At 42.5% G+C, this 22,065-nt stretch overlaps 1 protein-coding gene across 7 annotated transcripts in view; it reads left to right on the plus strand.

Annotated features, from left to right (window-relative positions):
* The window catches only part of LOC120997846 (schwannomin-interacting protein 1), a 513,059-nt gene extending 491,421 nt beyond the window's left edge, over positions 1-21,638 (plus strand). For all 7 annotated transcript variants that reach the window (XM_040428158.1, XM_040428162.1, XM_040428163.1 and 4 more), the window contains 6 exons: positions 1,463-1,581; positions 8,522-8,639; positions 11,781-11,978; positions 15,741-15,852; positions 16,357-16,450; positions 20,996-21,638. In XM_040428158.1, coding sequence (XP_040284092.1) covers positions 1,463-1,581; positions 8,522-8,639; positions 11,781-11,978; positions 15,741-15,852; positions 16,357-16,450; positions 20,996-21,047 — 693 coding nt within the window. In that variant the 3' untranslated portion in view covers positions 21,048-21,638. The remainder of the gene's footprint in view (positions 1-1,462; positions 1,582-8,521; positions 8,640-11,780; positions 11,979-15,740; positions 15,853-16,356; positions 16,451-20,995) is intronic.
* The last annotated feature ends 427 nt before the right edge of the window (positions 21,639-22,065 follow it).

The raw sequence follows: 22,065 nt of genomic DNA on the forward strand, positions 1-22,065 counted from the left end.
GGAAGGAGGTTTACTTTCCTCCTCTTGGGGACCGGCAGCGGAATAAAGTATCATGGTCTTTAACATCCGGTTGCAAAAGCTAAGTACCACACTTTATCGTACCCCCTGATGAGCCTAAGTAGCATTGGGCGAAACGCGTCGGGGTCTATTGGTGACTACCTTCCTGTTGGGAACATTTAGTGACCAGCGGATTTTGCTCACCTGAGAATAATGGTGACATCCATTCATATAGAGCACCATTTATTCGTCATTGTATTTTAAGTCCTTCCTGGAACCTTTTGTAACTAGGGAATTCCAGGGACCTGTTAGCACTAGGTACGGGGACAGGGAACCTCCACCTTTAGGGGGTCGCCCTGGGCACAGCAGACCTCTAGGGACTCTAGGGGTAGTTAGTGCCTTTTTTTAGCCTTGCATCTCCGGGCTATTAGTAATTACTTATCCTTATTCTCTGTTTACCCTTATAACCCCTGTGCTTACGGTGTCTGTATGTTTGTTTTTTTGTCCAAGGGATTGCTACTCCCTTACTGAGTTCTCTCGGCCAACGTAGCTCTTTCACAGTTGGTATATTTATACCTATACCCTCTTGATTAATTATTAAAGGTATTTTTAACAAGTCACCTTTTTCACTTATGCCTCTTTCTACAAAAACTTTGGTGACAATTTATCTTATTATAAAATCTCTAATACTGTAAAATTTATGTATTTTTTATCTTCATACTCACTCGCATTGTCCCACAAACCAGCAGTAAAATGCATTGTGAGGACTCCTCTTTCAGTCCTCTCCATTATGTGAGTGAGCGCAGGAGTCCTCTCAATGCATTTTACTGATGGTTTCTGGGAGGATGCAAGTGAGTATGAAGATAAAAATGACATAATTGGACTCTGCATCACTTACACTATAAACCACTTACTCTAGTTTTGGAGCTAACAGATTCCTTTTAGCGCCTTTATCTGGCCAGATAATTGCCTAAACGATGGCTGCATGAGCAATCGGATCGTTCATTTATTTAACCTGTTGTTGGTAGTATTTCTCCTGTTTCCATAGGGTGATATGCTGCCGACAAAAGATGCTGTTGACTGACAGACAAGTATGTGCTCATTTGTTAGATAAATGATGGGCCTTCTACATGGGCCAGGGATTTGGCTGATAATAGGCCTTCTGGGGCTCAGGGGTGCTTCAGCCTCTTCTGGCCTAGGAACGGCTGAGTCCCATTGAAGTACATACTGTGTACAGCGCTGTGCTTAGTAAGCTACACAGAGACCACCACGCTCATCGGAATGCCATAGCCTCTTCAAACAGCTGATCAGTGGGGGTGCCAGGAGTTGGACCTCTGCTGATCTCATATCGCCATCAAACACCCGGAAATCCCCTATATTGTACACTATTTAAGTATTTTACTGCACATTATTTAACCTGGGTTTTACACTTCTCCTTACATGTATTTTTTGTGACTTTTTTTAGGCTCAGAAGAATGAAAGAGAATCCATCCGGCAAAAGTTGGCACTGGGGAGTTTTTTCGATGATGGCCCTGGCCTCTATACCAGCTGCAGCAAAAGTGGGAAGCCAAGTCTGTCTTCCAGGTAAAATGTTGATGCCACAGCATCATGCCATCTTCTTGTACATATGTGTAATTTTCTATATAGATGTATATCAAAGGCTTTATACAATGGTCATTTTACTGCACTGTAAAGCTACTTTCACATTTGCGTTTACATTTTCTGCTATTGAGATCCATCAAAGGATCTCAATACCAGAGAAAAACGCTTCGGTTTTGTCCCCATTCATTGTCAGTGGGGACAAAAAGTAACTGAACAGAACAGTATGCTCCAAAATGTGTTCCGTTCCGTATGGTTGCGTTCCCATACCAGAGAGCAAACCGCAGCAAGCTGCGGTTTTCTTTCCGTCATGGGATGCGGAGCAAAACCGATCCGGCATGACCCACAATGCAAGTCAATGGGGACGGATGCGTTTTCTCAGACACAATAAAAACGGATCCGCCCCCCATTGACTTTCAATGGTGTTCATGACGGATCCATCATTGCTATGTTAAAGATAATACAACCGTATCCGTTCATAACGGGTGCAGATGGTTGTATTATCAGTAATGGAAGCGTTTTTGCTGATCCCTGCTGGATCAGGCAAAAACACAAGTGTAAAAGTAGCCTAAGGCCTCTTGCATACGGCGGGTTTGCAATAAACGGGCACCGGCCCGTGTGCACTCCGCATCACAGATGCGGACCCATTCCCTTGAATGGGTCCACAATCACAGAGATGTGGAACGGAAGCACGGATCGGAACCCCATGGAAGCACTATGGAATGCTTCCGTGGTGTTTCTATCCATGCCTTCGCACCGCAAAAAAATAGAACTTGTTCTATTTTTTTGCGGTGCAGACGGATCACGGACCCGTTCAAGTTGAATGGGTATCGATCTGTCCCGGCCTCCGCGCGAACGTTGCCTGTGCATTAAGGGACCGCAAGTTGCGGTCCCCAATGCACAAAAGGGATGTACAACGTTCATGTGCAAGAGGCCTAAGGCTGTGTGGATAAGACAGCTGCTTGTCTCCATTAGGGTCAGCTGCTTGTCTTCATTAGGGTCAACCCGTTAGCATTCCCTGTCCTGTGTGTGTGCTGTTCAGTCCTGCGATTGGGGTTCTGTGTGGTGATGTACCTTGAATAACTGTGTGCTATCCAACTGCACTACACTACACTGCATGGATCCAGTGGTGCAATTCACACTTCAGTCTAACTGTCTATGCCAGGACATGTGTAGCTTCCCCCATTCTTGTCCATTTTCCATCCCCGTTTTATTTATTCAAATGAATGGGTACACCCAGATGCCCTAGGGCTATCCAGATACGGTATGTCCATGGTTTTCTGGAAGGAAATCAGAATGCCTATCTTAATCCCACGTTTGACTAGGGGCCAGGCCAATGTGCCAGAACACATGACAGTAGGTATCTAGAAGGCATCAGCCCAGTAGCCTCCTGCACTGGTATACTGCTTTGTGCAATGAGAGGAATCTCCTATCATCTTGGTTAGATAACTTTTAGGGTGGGTTAACTATTTGTTGTCTGCTTTTCCACTTTGGGATTTGCTCCTATTTTTACTTGCCAAAAATTAACCCAAACACCAAATTCATTTATATTCATTTAACTTATCTGCAAACCCTGATTTACTGATAGAAAAGACCTGAAAGAGGCACCATTGAGATGTCACCCTATATACTGTAAAGATCACACTGTGTAGGTTAGAAAATGTGAGGTGTTATGTGACTCTGGTGAAATCTCGGTATTCTCAGACTATAGAGTGCACAGTGTACATCTGGAGCTGTCTAATAGTAGAGTCTACTTTGTGAAGACCCAGATGATTCATTTCCATTGTGTTTGTAGCCAGCCCTCTACCTTCTGAGAAAATGTTAATATCACTGCTCGCTAATTGGATTAAAATGAAAATCTGGGATTACATAGACCTTCTGTTATAATGTGCAATTGACTTCATTGGGAATAAAGGGACTTTACATATCCTGGTTACTAGGGTAATGAGAGGGATGTCACAAAGGATATACAATGATAATTGCTTCTAATTCTTATATTAACGTCTAGGTCTATGTGCTCCTCCATTTTATATGATTAGCATTACTTCCTGTTATATAATGTCAACATATTCCATTGCGCCGCACAGAGATTGTCAGTACCCACATCAGTTTCCATCCTTATTCAGACGGATAATGGGAACTCATCCATGTACAGTCCGTTTTTCTCACAGACCCATTTATTTGAGTAAAGAAGTCCTACAGGAATGGAGCAGAATGGTGTAGGCTGCAATTTTCTCGGCACTGGCCTCAGGGACGGCCTGGGAACTTAAAACGGCCCTGGAAAAGAAACTAAAAGCCTACCTACTGCAGGGGTGCACAACCTGCGGCCCTTGATACCATTCTGTGTGGCCCCCAACCATCTGGTAACAGACGTGTATGTCTATGCCATAAATACAGTATTGCAATTGTTAATACCTCTTTAAATTTTATTTTCCGTCCTTGACGTTGTTTCAGTCTGATAATGTGGCCCCCATCCAGAAAACATTGTGCACCTTTGACCTACTGTATTAACTTTAGCTGGTCAGTGATCGGTCTGGGAGCTGTTCATTCTAAACTTGGACAGCACCCAGACTGAAAAACTGTTCATCTGAATGGGCCGTAATGACTCAATCTGAATACACATACTAGGGCAGTAGGTTTCTGGAGTATGGGAAGAAATTAGAGTTTTGTAGACTTTTTGGTTTCCATTGTGAAATGATGACTGAATTTTACATGGCAGTAATATGGCATCTAAACCAAGTGTCAGTGTGTGGTATTCACACTTATGTCCAGGGTTCCAGATGTAGGCGCCGTTCCCTTATTACTCAGGCAGTCACCAGTTCCCAGTGTGTGTTCAGCATGATAGAAAAGTACGTTTAGGCCAAATGCACACAACCGTATTTTTCATTTGTGTATTATCTGCATTTCTGTAGATAGCACCCTGACACATTCGTTACTGTGAGGCTATGCATGCTTCTGTACCTTTTGCAGATTCATGTGACTGTTCCTCTGATTTTAGGCTACTTTCACACTAGCGTTGTTTTAATCCGGCGTTCAATTCCGACACCGGAACTGCCCGCCGGATCCGGAAAAACGTGTGAAAACGGATTACATTTGAATCCTGATCAGGATTTTGATCACAATGAAAAAATGCATTGGAAAAAACGGATCCGCCATTTATGGACTTTAACTTTATTTTCACATTTTTCGGGTTTAACATGCAAAAGCCGGATCCGGTTGAACTGAACACACAGCGCCAGATACGGCGTTAATGCAAGTCAATGGGAAAAAGACCGGATCCGGCGTTCAGTCAAAGTGTTCAGGATTTTTGGCCGGAGGTAAAAATACAGCATGCTACGTTTTTCTGAAAAGCCTGATCAGTCAAAAAGACTGAACTGAAGACATCCTGATGCATCCTGAAGGACGGACTCTCCATTCAGAATGCATGGGGATAAAACTGATCAGTTCTTTTCCGGATTTGAGCCCCTAGGACGGAACTCAGCGCCGGAAAAGAAAAACGCTAGTGTGAAAGTACCCTTAGAACATGTCTTATTGCTATTGATAGGAGTGAAAAAAACACAGAATAGACACAGAAGGTATCTGTATCTTGTAGATCTGTGGTCTCCAGACCAAAATACGGACATGGCTGTATGCATGAGGCCTAAATGTATGGTTAAAAAAAAAAACTGTATCTGTCATGCTCCCCATTATTTTTCTTTTTTCATGTTTCACTTTAAATTTGAGTTTGAATACTTTTACTGCCTCTTATGTCAATTCAATGGGACGGCTTGTTCCTATACGCTAATACCTGCTCACCACTGCCCTGTTGACGGCAAGCAGGGAATAAAGGGAAGGCTACGCTCGTGTAAGACCGTGAACCGGGGAGGGACCCCCAGGATACAGCGAAGTCATGGAATAAGGAAAGCGACACAGACACCAGCTCTTGATGCAAAAACATTAACGTTACTGAACAGTGGTATGAACAGATATTACAACAGCAAGTATAGAGAGTATATATCACATACGGTATATATCAAATACAATAAACACCTCACATTCCTTTCTCTTGCCCCCAAATGACACTGTTCATGTGCCCTGAGTACTCCCAGCCTGGACAATTGCGGTCCCCAATGCACGGGCATCATCTGTGCAGTGGACCGGATCCATTCAACTTGAATGGGTCCGTGGTCTGTCCGCACCTAAAAAAAAAATATGACATGTCATATTTATTTGCGGTACGGAACAATGGAAAGAAACACCAAGGAAGCACTCTGTAGTGCTTCCGGTGTTCCATTCCGTGACTCCGTTCTGCATCTCTGCAATTGCGGACCCATTCAAGTGAATGGGTCCGCATCCGTGATGCGGGGTGCACGCGGCCGTGGATTGCCGGCCCGCCGTCTGCGGGCCGCAATACGGCCACGGCCGTGTGTATGAAGCCTAAATCTGGCAATCACAGTAAAGGTGGATTTACACAGGCAAACTAGCAGCAGACTGTCGAGAAAGAAGCGTTCCTTCCTGACAGTTGGCTGCTCGTTAAGTGGAGGTGAAGCTCAGCATTTACATGCAGCGATCTCCTCCACAGTATGAGGACGAGGGATTATTCATCATCATACAGCTGAATTTTTTCCCGACAATCTGCCCGTCTTAACTCGTTGGATCAATGACCCATCCCCAGCAGCTATAAGAATGGGTTCATATGTGGCGGATAAGCCGCAAATTTACAGTCACATGTTTTTGTGTGTTGTATGATATTAGCTAGGGATCGACCGATTATCGGTTTTACCGATATTATCGGCCGATATTGAGGATTTTGACAGTTATCGGCATCTATTTTGCCGATATTCCGATAACGTATTGGGAACACAGAATGCGCTGCTCTCAGCGCTCTCCGTGTTCCCTCAGCAGCACAGGGGAGAAGGAAGCAGTGTCTCCCTCCCCCTGTGTTGCTGCCGCTGCCTCCAATGAGAGGAGAGAACATAAGAGGAGGGGAGGGGCTGTGGCCACCGCTCCACCAATGAAGATAAGCCTTTCATTCATTCATATACAGGAGGCAGGAGCTGGCTGCAGAATCACATAGCCGGCTCCCGACCTCTATGAGCGGTAGCTGCGATCCACGGTAGTTAACCCCTCAGGTGCCGCGGATCGCAGCTACCGCTCCTAGAGGTCGGGAGCCGGCTATGTGATTCTGCAGCCAGCTCCCGCCTCCTGTATATGAATTAATGAGAGATTTCTCTTCATTGGTGGCGCAGTGCGCCCCCCCCCCCCCCAAGTATTAATCATTGATGGCGCAGCGCGCCCCCCACCCCCACCCCAGTATTAAAAACATTGGTGGCGCAGTGCGCCCCCCCACCCAAGCCCCCACCCCCCAGTATTAATCATTGGTGGCAGTGGCCACAGGATCCCCTCTCTCCTGCTCCTCCGATTGGAGCCCCAGCTGTGTAATCCTGGGGCTCCGATCGGTTACCATGGCAGCCAGGATGCTATTGAAGCTCTGGCTGCCATGGTAAGCTCCATGCTGCTGTGTGCACAAAGCACAGGGCAGCTGGGACAGTGTGAGATCCTATTCACCCTGATAGAGGTCTATCAGGGTGAATAGGACAAGGGTTCTAGTCCCTAAGGGGGCTAAAAGTTAGTAAAAAAAACAAAAAACACCAAAATATTAAGTATAAATGAAAGAAAGATTTAAAAAAAATAAAAATAAATACACGTTAACAATAAACATATTAATTTTCAGCAGATTTGTGTAGGATTTTTTTTTTTCAAAAATGAAAATTACCAGAATATCGGTATAAATTATCGGCTATCGACCTGAAAGTTCACAAATTATCGGTATCGGCCCTAAAAAATCTATATCGGTCGATCCCTAGTATTAGCAATATCATTCACAAGCTGCGTAAAAAATTCACATCGTAAACTGATCTGTGGTGTGGATTGTAGGTCTGCAGTATGTCAATTTATGCTGCTGAAAACTTCTTTAAATATACTAGAATTTAGGAGACAGTATAGTCAGGCGTATAACATGCTTATTGTATTGTACCTTGATAAAATGTTAGTACATTGCATTTATTGCTTATCTGGTGGTGCACCCACTGTTTTAGCATACAGGGACCTTAGAATGGCTGACTGTCATTCATTCTGGTGTTTTATGCAGTTATTATGAGTGGCGCTCCTTTTCTCATCACTTTCTAATGCAAATGGAGCAATAAGTGCATCTTATCCTCCAAAAGGAAGGGGACTGGTGAGTAAGCAGTGCCACCAAGCGCTGAGATAATGAGAATGGTTCACATGCGCTCTACACTGCGACGTAGTATGCACAGGGCTAGTGCTCATGGGAAACCCACTAACCAATATATTTTTGGACACTGTCCTAAAATAAAGATGTCCCCCCTGTGCAGGTATCAGTGCCATAACCCCAGTTCTGCAGGAAAGCATGCTGGCTGAGAGAAGTAATGTACAATAATTTCACTGAAAAAGTACTATATTTGTGTGCATTGAACAGTATGAAATATAAATGCAATGAATATAACATTACTATATATGACCACTTACCGATCTAAGCGGATCCTTTCTTTGGAATATGTCCGCCTATAGGACTAAGGCTAGGTCTACATGACATGTGTCGCGCAACATTTTGTCGCACAAATGCTGCGCAACAATTTTTATAATGGTAGTCTATAGTGTCGCACTGCGACATACTGCGACGCGACATTTCGAATGGATTTTTTGCGACTGTTGCGTCGCAGTCACAGCATGTCTCAGTGCGACACCATAGACTATCATTATAAAAATTGTTGCGTGACAAATTTCGTCGTGTAGACCTAGCCTTACTGAAAAATGAACCTGAAAAATGAACCTAAATCTTTATTATTTGCATGCCATTCAGCTGATCAGCATGCTAAGACGACAGGTGTCATTTAAAGGAATATCTCCTATCTTTATTCTCCAGGCTCCAAAGTGGGATGAATTTACAGATCTGTTTTGTAAATGACAGCGGAAGTGACAAGGACAGCGATGCTGATGACAGCAAAACGGAAACGAGCCTGGATACCCCATTATCCCCAATGGTGAGCGCAATTGTTGGGAACACCTTTCAGCAGGGAACTGTGGCCCAGATTTACTAATCTTATAGATGGTGTAAACTTAGGCTGTGTAGACCTGCTACAGATGGATCACAGGGACTCAGGCTGGATGACACATGTGGTGAATTTATCATGAGGGGAATATTTGAAGTCGGTTCTGCTTGAGTCTGCTTTGGCGTACTTTATGTCGCATGTTGTTTGATAAATTTATCTAATCCTTAAATACTTTCCTTCTCCACCCTCCTCCTAGAGTGCGACTTTTTAAGAAAGTCTCAGTGATGAATCTGGAGTGAAGCTCATTCACGTGGCTAGCCACGCCCACTTTCCTAACCATCCTTCAGAACTGGAGTAGTGTAAAAATTCAAAAAGTTGCAAAATGTTTGTACAAGTGAGTCAAAAAAGTCGCAAATGACCTATTTTGCAACTTTTTGAAGCCAGAGAATGAAGGCATGATAAATTCGGGCCTTTAACTATATACCAACTATTGGTTGGCTTACCCTGAGGCATGATTAACGCCAGACTTGTAACACAATATTACCTCTTAGGCCATGCCCCATTTCCCCAGAGCACCACCCCGTCTCACTAAACCTCTTTTTTTCAGAACAAGACTGGAAAAAGTGTAGAAGCCCTTGCTGTGCTAAATTGCGCCACTTTTTTGACTTTTTACATTCTAGGTGCAGACACATTAGTAAATGTGCCACTTTGGGATGTGTTGAACATGACTTTTATTGTACGTTGAGCTGTAGTTTACAGAGATTTACAATTTGAAAAACCAAACTGACAGAAAAAACTCCACAAAAAAAAAAAAGTTTGTCCTGCATTTAACATTTGCCATAGACTTCGATGCAACATCTGGAAAAAAAGCCCCCAGAAACTGCAAAACCCCTCAGACATGCTAAACGAAAACAGGGTGTGACATCAGCTTTATGGCTTATTCACAGGATATGTGTCTGATAAATGCGGGTGGGACCCATCGCCAAAATGAGGCCCCCCCGATCCTTGTCCCACCTATGCCACCGCATTTCCTGTGGATGCAACGACTGACTAAATCGTCAGGACGGGATTAGGGGCCTGTTCTCGAGATAGGTGTGGGTTCCAAGAGGTGTGCCACATTTATCAGACATTTGTGGCATTTTCTGCATATCATTAACATCTACCTCTTTAATACTTACAATATTTACTCCCTCTGGTGGACATTTGTGGTATCAGTTCTGTTCCCTTAGCATTTCTCTATAAGTACAGGGAGGGAAGAAATGCAAATGAGCTCTTAACAAGCTCTGCCTCTAATGCCACCAGATGTAAGGCAGCTATCCTATAAGTCAATGTTCAGCTCTTAAAATAAGCCTTGAGACATGGCTTGGATATTAAATAAGCCAGCACCTCATGAGGGGCAATCACCCGGAACAGCTGTCTGCAGATGAGGTGCTGGCTTATTTAATATCCAAGTCATGTCGCAAGGCTTATTTTAAGAGCTGAACACTGACTTATAGGATAGCTGCCTTACATCTGGAGGCATTAGAGGCAGAGCTTGTTAAGAGCTCATTTGCATCCCTTCCCTCCCAGAATTCCAGAGGAGCATGTATGGCCTATAAGTCTCCTCACACTGATTAAGGTGCTCTCTCCCTAAGGAGAGTTAGTTCCCCCTTGCTCTATAAGTACAGAAAGCCAAATACTCTGCTTTAGACAGCACAAAGGCTCTCGGTTTACTGTAGATTTGTGCATTTGTAAAATGACACCCTTAGGCCCCTTTCACACGAGCGAGTATTCCGCGCGGATGCGATGCGGGAGGTGAACGCATTGCACCCGCACTGAATACTGACCCATTCATTTCTATGGGGCTGTGCACACGAGCGGTGATTTTCACGCATCACTTTTGCGTTGCGTGAAAATCGCAGCATGCTCCTCTTTGTGCGTTTTTCACGTAACGCAGGCCCCATAGAAATGAATGGGGTTGCGTGAAAATCGCAAGCATCCGCAAGCAAGTGCGGATGCGGTGCGATTTTCACGCACGGTTGCTAGGAGACGATCGGGATGGAGACCCGAACCTTATTATTTTCCCTTATAACATGGTTATAAGGGAAAATAATAGCATTCTGAATACAGAATGCATAGTAAAACAGGGCTGGAGGGGTTAAAAAAAATAAAAAATCATTTAACTCACCTTAATCCACTTGCTCGCGATGCCCGTCATCTCCGTCTGACTCTTTTACTGTATAGGACCTGTGGAGAGCATTAACTATAGTTTAAGGACCTGGGATGACGTCACTCCGGTCATCACATGGTACATCACATGATCTTTTACCATGGTGATTCACCATGGTAAAAGATCATGTGACGTACCATGTGATGACCAGAGTGACGTCTTCCCAGGTCCTTAAACTATAGTTAATGCTCTCCACAGGTCCTATACAGTAAAAGAGTCAGACGGAGATGGCGGGCATCGCGAGCAAGTGGATTAAGGTGAGTTAAATGATTTTTTATTTTTTTTAACCCCTCCAGCCCTGTTTTACTTAGCATTCTGTATTCAGAATGCTATTATTTTCCCTTATAACCATGTTATAAGGGAAAATAATACTATTTACAGAACACCAATCCCAAGCCCGAACTTCTGTGAAGAAGTTCGGGTTTGGGTACCAAACACGCGCGATTTTTCTCACGCGAGTGCAAAACGCATTACAATGTTTTGCACTCGCGCGGAAAAATCGCGGGTGTTCCTGCAACGCACCCGCACATTTTTCCGCAACGCCCGTGTGAAAGAGGCCTAAGGGACACAAGAATGCAGAGCTAATAATTGTAAGTTTGAATTTTTTTTTTTTTTTTTATATTTCTCCTTTTTCATATTACATATCATTGTCTCAATACATCGAGATAATCCAGTATATTTAAATATTATATTATTTGCTCAGTTATTTGTGCGCCCACGCTGCTGCCTACCCTCCTTGTCACAGGCCATAATACTAATAGGAGCAAATATAAATGACTGGTGGTAACCAGAGCTCATACATGAGCCTTTCAGTAAGGACAGTGATATCAGAGTGCTATCCATTCACTTCTACAGGCGTGTTATTCACTCACAAATGCAGAATGAATGATAAAGGCCTTTTTTTCTCCTTTTGTATTATGTAGAGCAAGCAGAGTTCTTCATACTCAGACAGAGACACCACTGAGGAGGAATCCGAGTCCTTTGAAGACATGGATTTTATCTCGCGACAGAAGAAACTGCAGGCTGAAGCCAAGATGGCGTTGGCTATGGTGAAACCCATGGCCAAGATGCAGGTGGAGGTGGAAAAACAGAATCGGAAAAAATCTCCAGTTGCAGATCTTGTAAGTGAAAAGCACTGCACTATTACACTGTATATAATGTATGCATTTCTGCGGTCTGCACTAAGTATTACACTGTATATAATGTATGCATTGCTGCGGTCTGCACTAAGTATTACACTGTATATAATGTATGTATTGCTGCGGTCTGCACTATTACACTGTATATAATGTATGCATTGCTGCAGTCTGCACTAAGTATTACACTGTATATAATGTATGTATTGCTGTGGTCTGCACTAAGTATTACACTGTATATAATGTATGTATTGCTGCGGTCTGCACTAAGTATTACACTGTATATAATGTATGTATTGCTGCGGTCTGCACTAAGTATTACACTGTATATAATGTATGTATTGCTGCAGTCTGCACTAAGTATTACACTGTATATAATGTATGTATTGCTGCAGTCTGCACTAAGTATTACACTGTATATAATGTATGTATTGCTGCAGTCTGCACTAAGTATTACACTGTATATAATGTATGTATTGCTGCAGTCTGCACTAAGTATTACACTGTATATAATGTATGTATTGCTGCGGGTCTGCACTAAGTATTACACTGTATATAATGTATGTATTGCTGCGGTCTGCACTAAGTATTACACTGTATATAATGTATGTATTGCTGCGGTCTGCACTAAGTATTACGCTATGTTGGTAAGGCTGATTAGTCAGCCTGCATTTGTGGGAAGGGCGGAGGCTCTTCATATACGAGCCACACCCTCACTTCCAGGCGTGTGTTTTCAGGTGCCCCACCCTCCCTCCCTTATCTTCTCATTTCCACAGGGTATGCCCACTTATAGGCCTACCCACGATCATGGCTTAGGGCAGACAACAAGCCATTTAGTCAGGTCAGCTAAGACACGCCTAGCTGGGTTAGATTGTTCCCGTTGTTTCTCTCCCTAGGGTTCTTCGAATACCTCTTGGCCGTAGCCATGACCACAAATAATGTATGCATTACTGCGGTCTGCACTAAGTATTACACTGTATATAATGTATGCATTTCTGCATTGCTGCGGTCTACACTAAGTATTACACCGTATATAATTTCTGCATTGCTGCGGTCTGCACTAAGTATTACACTATATAATGTATGCATTTCTGCATTGCTGCGGTCTGCACTAAGTATTACACCGTATATAATTTCTGCATTGCTGCAGTCTGCACTAAGTATTACACTATATAATGTATGCATTTCTGCATTGCTGCGGTCTGCACTAAGTATTACGCTGTATATAATTTCTGCATTGCTGCAGTCTGCACTAAGTATTACACTGTATATAATGTATGTATTGCTGCGGTCTACACTAAGTATTACACCGTATATAATTTCTGCATTGCTGCAGTCTGCACTAAGTATTACACTATATAATGTATGCATTGCTGCATTGCTGCGGTCTGCACTAAGTATTACACCGTATATAATTTCTGCATTGCTGCAGTCTGCACTAAGTATTACACTATATAATGTATGCATTTCTGCATTGCTGCGGTCTGCACTAAGTATTACGCTGTATATAATTTCTGCATTGCTGCAGTCTGCACTAAGTATTACACTGTATATAATGTATGTATTGCTGCGGTCTACACTAAGTATTACACCGTATATAATTTCTGCATTGCTGCAGTCTGCACTAAGTATTACACTATATAATGTATGCATTGCTGCATTGCTGCGGTCTGCACTAAGTATTACACCGTATATAATTTCTGCATTGCTGCAGTCTGCACTAAGTATTACACTATATAATGTATGCATTTCTGCATTGCTGCAGTCTGCACTAAGTATTACACTATATAACGTGTGCATTGCTGCGGTCTACACTAAGTATTACACCGTATATAATTTCTGCATTGCTGCGGTCTGCACTAAGTATTACACAGTATATAATTTCTGCATTGCTGCGGTCTGCACTAAGTATTACACCGTATATAATTTCTGCATTGCTGCGCTCTGCACTAAGTATTACACCGTATATAATTTCTGCATTGCTGTGGTCTGCACTAAGTATTACACAGTATATAATTGCTGCGTTGCTGCGGTCTACACTAAGGTGTATGGCTCAAATACCAACGGACTACAACTCACTGAGAGAAGTACACTGAGGGTGCCCGTCACTTACCCAGTCACTATCTGGTTTTATGTTAATAAAGATAAAATGAAATCTGTTACCAGTTTATGCTGTCCCGTCTGAGGGCAACGTAAACTGGGGACAGAGACCCTGACCTGTTTTTTTTTTTATATAAGTATTTTTTTTAAAGATGACCTGTACCCTTTCCTGACATATCTGTAACTACTTGTATTCCCCACGTAATAACAACTCTTTAGCATCTATTCTTCTGACTCTGTTCATTTATTATTCCTTCTAGAAGTTATGAATGAATTACTAGCAGTTTAGCAGGTGTTGGGGTGTCTCTGCACGGATTGGATAATATCAGACTGTGCAGAGTCACACACCCCTGACATATTCCGCAGCACTGTACAGACATGACCATCACTCTCTGTCCCCAGTCAGTATGTCTTTGGAGTGTGGGAGGAAACCCACGCAAACATGGAGAGAACATAGAAACTCCATGCAGATGTTGTTCTTGGTTGTATTCGAGCCTAGGACCCCAGCGCTGCAAGACACCAGTGCTAACCACTGAGCAGCCGTACTTCTTGACAAACTGCTAATAATTCATTTGTAACTTCTAGAAGGAATAATAAACAAATGATACAAGGTAGAGTCTGTAAGAATAGATGCTCCAGGATTGTTATTACATGGAGAAGGCAATTTGTTACTAAAACAGACATGTCAGGAGAGAAAACAGGTCCTCTTTAAATCCCTATAGAGAAGATCCAGTGTGAGCTGAGTGATGGAGTCTGCTGAAGAACTGCAGAGCACTAGCACAGGAGACCTTATCTTCATGAGCTTCTGGCTGTCCTCACCGCTGATTAACAGCTCTGTCCCTATAGCAATCAGTGGTGGTGGCTGAGGAGAGCAGTGAGGACTCCCATACATGCAGTGTATTTGAGGGGAGTATCACTCAATTTGCCCTGGAGCTATTGCACAGCTTAGAATTGGAAACCGGGTAATCCTGGTATCGAACCGAACTGGGTATCAAACTATTGAGAAAGTATCTGGGTGCAACCCTATGACACAGAGCACTCTCTCCTCACTGCAGGAGACTGACGTGACCCAGGATCTGTGCGAGCTCCTCTATCTCCTCATTTTAGGGATCTCAGCCCTTGAACCCCACTAATCAAAACCTTTGATATGTCTCTATGTACAGGGACACATTTGTATTGTGTAAAATATATAGCTGTAATATACTCTGCTCTGCATTTGCCAATCATTTCTAAGATTTTTACTGGTGGATGAGAACAGATCTTGGCGAGGAATTGATAGTTGGACAATAGTGGGAACATTTTTCTTGTATCAGTGTAAAACTGCTAGAGCTCCCAAACTTTATACATAATCACCGTACTTTTTTCCCAACGCCATTTATATGAAATCATAATATACTGAGCAGACTGGCAGCACAGGAACTGTGGGAATACGTATTATCAACTGTGATGTAAGCCTATGTGGGACCTGGGCCAATTTTAGTAAAACAGCGCCACCTGGTGTTCACTTGGCACTAGCAAAAAAAAATAAAAAAAATTGCACTGAATGTAAATGAATCATGTATTTCATGTATGATACTGAAGTATTTTAGGGTGAATGGATTTATACTGAGTATTTGATCACTAATTTTGCTTCTTTGCCCTTTGTAGTTACCGCACATGCCGCACTTGATGAAGAGGAGCTTGAAGCCTACTGACCTGAGGGATATGACGATTGGCCAGTTACAGGTTATAGTGAATGATCTTCACTCTCAGATTGAAAGTAAGTAGTTAGGTTTTTCTCTTAAAACAGGGGTTCACAGCATTATTTGGTCTGGGGGCTGCATGGTTGCATTGCTCTATTTCAGTAATATATTAACCATCCTCTTTAAAATATGATTTGCTGCATTATTGATTATCGGCCAGCATAATTACAGGCATGCTTAAAGAGCCCCATTAGGACCTGGTAGTGATTTATACATTCCCTTTAATGAAAACTAAACGCTAACATACACGTACGTGTAGAAACTAGAACTTGGCCTGCATTGGTGCAAAAGTAAAAAAGGTTCTTGGATCCAAAAAAGTGAGAGGAAATATCCAGACTTCATGTGGTGCTGAAGGCCAAAAATGGCCTGGAAACAAGAAGGAGAAACAATCCTGAGGTGGACTCGTCTAAGCCAGATCTGTCTAAAGGGTAGCCATTGAAAAAGACCACTAAAAATGTCTTAACATACTGTTATAGATTAGTGATCATACAGTGGATGAAGCATGTGTGCTGTTTTTGCAGGCTTGAATGAAGAGCTAGTCCAGCTCCTCCTCATCCGTGATGAATTGCACATGGAACAAGATGCAATGCTTGTAGATATCGAAGACTTGACAAGGTAAGAGTTTTATTAAATTCTTTATAATTATACATATAGTATAGACCCGTCAGAAACTACAACTCCTAGCATTGCTCGGCTGTTCTCAGAACTCCCAGTGCAGCATGCTGGGAGTTGTAGTTTCACAACAGCTGGAGTGCCAGATGTTACTGACTCCTGGTATACACAATAGCTACATGCAAACGTTACAAACAGTAATTCGCCTTTCAGCTAGAGACGAAAACATTGTCCTATGCAAGTAATTAAGACCTTATGTACCCAAAATTAGACGTGGCAACTTTATTATAGATGTTTGAAATAACCTCATAACTATGCATTTGCCTAAATTAAAAGAGTTTCCAGGTTTCTTTTTAACTCTTAGTGCTCATTTACACGACCGTATGAATGGTTCCGCAACCATTCCGCAACAGATGCGGACCCATTCATTTCAATGGGGTTGCAAAAGATGCGGACAACACACCGTGTGCTGTCTGCATCTGTAGTTCTGTTCCAATCGCACAATCGCGGACAAGAATAGGCATTTCTATAATGGGCCTCCCTTTCCACGGACGGCATCCGTATTTTGCCGATCCGCAATTTGTGGACCGCAAAGCGCGGTGCGGTCGTGTGGTTGCGCCCTAAGGCAGCCATAGAATCAGCGCTGAAATGAATTCATGTAAAGCCCAATATAGAGTGGTAAAGAGGAGCAGGGACTATGCATTTCTATGTACCCTGGGCAATTCTGTAACTAACATCACAGCGCCATAGTTGTTAAAGGGGTTCTCCAGGGCTAAAAGATGGCTTCTTTCTTCCAAAAACAGCACCACACCTGTCCACAGGTTGTGTGTGGTATTACAGCTCAGCCCCATACACTTAAAAAGAGCTGAGGTGCATCATCAGAAAAAAAAAACATGGATGGTGTGGGGGGGGGGGGGGGGGGGTGACTGTTTTTGGAATTAAGCATCTATGTTTCTCCAATCCTGGCCATCCCCTTTAAAGTAACTGCTGAAGCTTATCCATTTACACAACTAGATGATGTGGATGACAAGGACATAGCAGCCATGGGAGCTCTCTGTTCTACTACTGTGTCATGTTCTTTGCTAAGTTTTCATGTTTAAGAGGAGAAGTACTAATATAGAAAAGGCTACAATTAGAGATGAGCGAATTTCATGTTATAAAAAATTCGTTCACGCTTCATTTGCTGGTAAAAGCAGAATTGCGTTATGGATTCCGTTACCACGGACCATAATGCAATTCTATGACGGAATGCCTTTAGAGGCATTCCGTTATTCATTCCGTCATAGAAGTCTAGTGCCTGCATAACGGATCCGTCCCGTTTCCGTTATGCAGGGGAGTCCTCTCCTGCATAACTGAAACGGGACGGATCCGATATGCAGGCCATAGGCTTCTATTATGACGGAGTGAATAACGGAATGACTCTATAGGCATTCCGTCATAGAATTGTGTTATGATCCGTGGTAACGGAATCCATAACGCAATTCTGCTTTTACCACCAAACGAAGCGTGAACGAATTTCATAACATGAAATTTGCTCATCTCTAGCTACAATCTTTCCAAACCTGGAAGACGCTGACATCTACTGGTTACAATTGAGTACTACCTTTTGTCAGTGTGAAATGATGCATGTTTTATGTCATTTTCTAAAGAGCTCATATTTGCATATTTCGTGTAGGTGGATTGTACTCTTCACATGTTTAAGCAGAGAGGAATGTTAACACATTTTAGAACACATAATTGTAATCCACAAATGTTTATTCTGACTCACTGCCTGTTCTTGTGAGTGTGCTCTGAGTCAGAACAGATGACTGACATTTTTGCATTAAAAAGTGCCTTAACATTCCTGTCTGCTTAAAGGGTTTATCCGTGAATTGAAAATGATGACCTATTCTGAAAATTGGTCATCATTGTAACATTGGTGGGGTTCCAAGTCCCGGCAGTCCCGCAGATCAGCTGTTACAAGGAGCCACCTCGCTCTCCGGTGCTCTGATGAGCACAGTGGCCCCCAGCAGTTTTCTAAGCATAGTCCTGTACATTGTATAGTGGCAGTGCTGGGTATTGCAGCTCAGCCCCACTGACTTGAATGGGGCTGAGCTGCAACTTGGCCATATCACCAATTTATGGTGATGTCATATGGCTTAGAAAAAATCTGAGGCCCTCGCGGACAACCTCCTCCGGGACCCCTGCACTTGGAGACTTTTTGGATTTAAGAGTATCTCTCTTTCTTTATGAAACTTTCATTAAAGGGGTTTTCTCATCTAAATCATGTATTGTTAATATTGGAATATCTGTCATATGAGGTGGCTGGGGTTTTGGAACGGCCAAGTGGACTGTGCCACTCCGTTCCTGTATCTCTATGGGAGTTATGGAAACAGCATTGTACACACCTCCATGGCTGTTTTCAAACCCTGGCCATCTCTGGCCAGCACATAGAACAGGTAGTCAGATCTCGACCATGGATGGCTAAGATGGGAATGCTCCTTTAAGAACATCATGCAGCAGTAGTACTGGACAAAGAGAAAGTTATGTCATCTTACCTAATCAAAATGTATTTATATGACCCCATCCAAAGCCAGAATGTCAGTGAGCTCACTACAGTTTTCAGAAACATTTCTTTTAAAGGGGTTGTGCCAACTTTAAGTTCACCTCAACTGCCAAGACCCCCAGTAATCATAAGACCGAGGATCCTGTAGGCTTCAAATTACACAAATTACTGTTTTTGACACTAAAATACTAAAATCCAAAAGAGCTGGTGATTTCAGTAATTTCCCTTGCTTACATAGGATGTTATACTTTTCGTTGGGACCAGAGCAGATGGAAGTCCATAGTCTGGTCACTTACCTGCTTACAGAATTACAGGAACATAGACGTGGCATGCATCACCTTTAGCACAGGATGTCATGTGTCATACTTCATTACCGAGCCCCGAAACAGGAATGCTGCAGGGGCAGAGGTGTAACATACAGGACTGGTAGAGTTTTATGGGCAGGTAGGCAGCTGCATTCACATGTATGGCACATTGAGAGGTTATAATGGACACAGACGTAATGTTCTGCAGAGCTTGCGGTTCAGCTGTTTCCTGAGGGCACAGGCGGATACTGGCACAATTTTCCTCCATGAGCTCATAGTCAAATCTTACAGCCAGAGTAAATGCCATATGAGGGCAGTGTACTTGTTATAACATGGCTGCATTACTATTACTGTATATTGTATATTTAGCAGCTGCTGGGTCCTTTTTGTTCAGACATTTAAAGATCAGTAAGGTCAGGATTCCTGGTGCTGTTTTGGAAGCCAAACTCAGGAGTGGATCATAAAAGGAAAGAAAGGATAAAGGACAGATATGACTTCTCTTTTGTTTTAATTTGTTCCTTGTTTTGGCTTCCAAAACTGTATCAGTTTACCAGAGGGGTGGATTGGCCATAGACCTTACAGGGAAATTTCCAGTGGGCCGATGCCCAGGGGGCCGCCTGGGCTCTCTCCACGGCCGGCCAGTGTAAATTTTTGGGGATGTATTTTGTGATATTTTGTGATGGACTGTGGTATTTGGCTCTGTTGGGGTGGTATAAAGTGCCACAATATGGTATTGCTGGCCCTGCCTTCCATCAATTTGGACCTGACTACAAAACAGGGCCACTTTTAGGATTTTCTCCCGGGCCACCTGGTTCCCAGTCCGCCCCTGGTTTACCATGAACCACAGCTGATTTTGCACCCCTATTCAACCCATGAAAAAAAAAAATAATACCCAATTTCCTGGGGGGGGATTCAAAAAAGATTTTTTTTTTGACCCATTAACCCCCATAGAGGAAAATGCCACAGCTGCATATCATATTTACAGTAAAGCATTCCATATATCTGTACAGAGTGCTGAATGTTTGTGCCTGTACTTTGCTTTACTTGCCCTATGCTGATTTTTGGATTATGATATTTTATTCTACGTTTAGACAGAAAGCTAAATTCACAGTTGGGATGAATTCTTGTTACCAAGTGGCAATGCCTTCTGGGAGTTCGTTTGACTAAGCTGTCGGTCACATCAGTGTCACCTCTAGGTGTATTTGGACCCTTGGGAGTTAAAGTGATGGCATATACTGCATGCTTAACCAGGTCACCTTGGGCCCATCAAAAACAGGGGGCGCTGGCATCTGCCTAGTTCACTTTGGTGATGATGCTAGTCATAGGTTCACCTGATAGGATAGTTCAAAATAATTATAAGTAAAGGGAAGTAGGGCACAATGAATTAGCTTTTAGGCCACACGGTCAGGTTTCCTGATGAAGTTTTGGAAGCCAAAACCAGGAGTGAATAAAAAAAAAGAGAAGTCTTTTATTCTTTCTCTCCTTTTATGATCCAATTCTGATTTTGGCTTCTAAAACTGTATCGGGAAACCTGACTGTGTGGCCGTATCCTAAATGACAAAGTGAATAAATGTTCAGCTTCCCTCTACTTCCCAATCATGGTATGCCAGAGGTGAAGGAGTATGATTCGGAATTCTCATGTAAAAAGATGTATAAATCCTGCCACTAACACTCGGCTTTTCTTTTCCTTTCCCACAGACATGCTGAAAGTCAGCAGAAGCACATGGCAGAGAAAATGCCAACTAAATAAAGCAAAAAGCCATTGAACATTAGGAACAAGCTAAACTTTTATTTTGCTTTTGTGGTTGTCAAAATGCTGATGCTCGAGATGATACACAAGAAAAATCAGTGTTAGTCTTTGATGATGTCTGAAGCTTTTTGTCCAGTGATTTGGCCTCTGCTTCCTAATTTATTTTAACTTTTTACTTGTGCCTCTAGACACCTGGCATTTTGTTAAGAATCTATATATGTACAGTACTTATTCCATTACAGACTATGGATAAAGAGACAGATAATAGTTACAAATTGTATTTATTTTTTTCATTTGCAAATCTTTTCAGTTGGTCAGTATTTTACCTATAACTACCTTTTATTCTCCTGTAGTTCCCAAACACAAATGTTATTGACGGTGCTAAACAAGTCAACAACTACACGCCTGCCTCATCGTAAAATTGTAGCTTTCTGTATCTTGTATAATTCAATCAGTGGTCAACATTTTGTGAATGTTGATTACCTGACTTCCATTTTTAGATGTGCTATTGTATTATTCAACTGGATTACAAGGAAAGGTCACATTGAGAGGTTTTATGTATAAATATGTAAAATAAACTTTAAACATTTGTTTTGTATGTTACTGTCTTTTGCCTGGCATGATCTGTGGTTTGCTGAACTGCATTCCGCCATCAGGTAACCAGTGACCTCTATTTATAAAGGGGAACTCCAGAGGTTCAAATGTAGGAATCTTTTCCTGCAAAACTATATATCATTCTGCTCTGTTCTTCCTGCTGTATAACCTGCTGCCTGCAAACTGTATTGCATTTCGTGGTGAAAGGTTCCCTTTAAATAATAGGTAATTTTCTGATGACACATTCCCTTTAAAGGGTAACTGTCATTTTTTTATTTTATTTTCTAGTTTATTTGAGCTAGGCATGTATACCTGAGTTAGTTTGTCAATGATTGTCAAAAGATCTGTAATTACCTTGAAATAACAGCTTTCATGAATGTCCTCTGTCCCTTTCCACTGGTCCCTTAAAAGACAGTTGCTATGG

This window comes from Bufo bufo, chromosome 4 (genome assembly GCF_905171765.1).
Source record: "Bufo bufo chromosome 4, aBufBuf1.1, whole genome shotgun sequence".
NCBI lineage: Eukaryota > Metazoa > Chordata > Amphibia > Anura > Bufonidae > Bufo > Bufo bufo.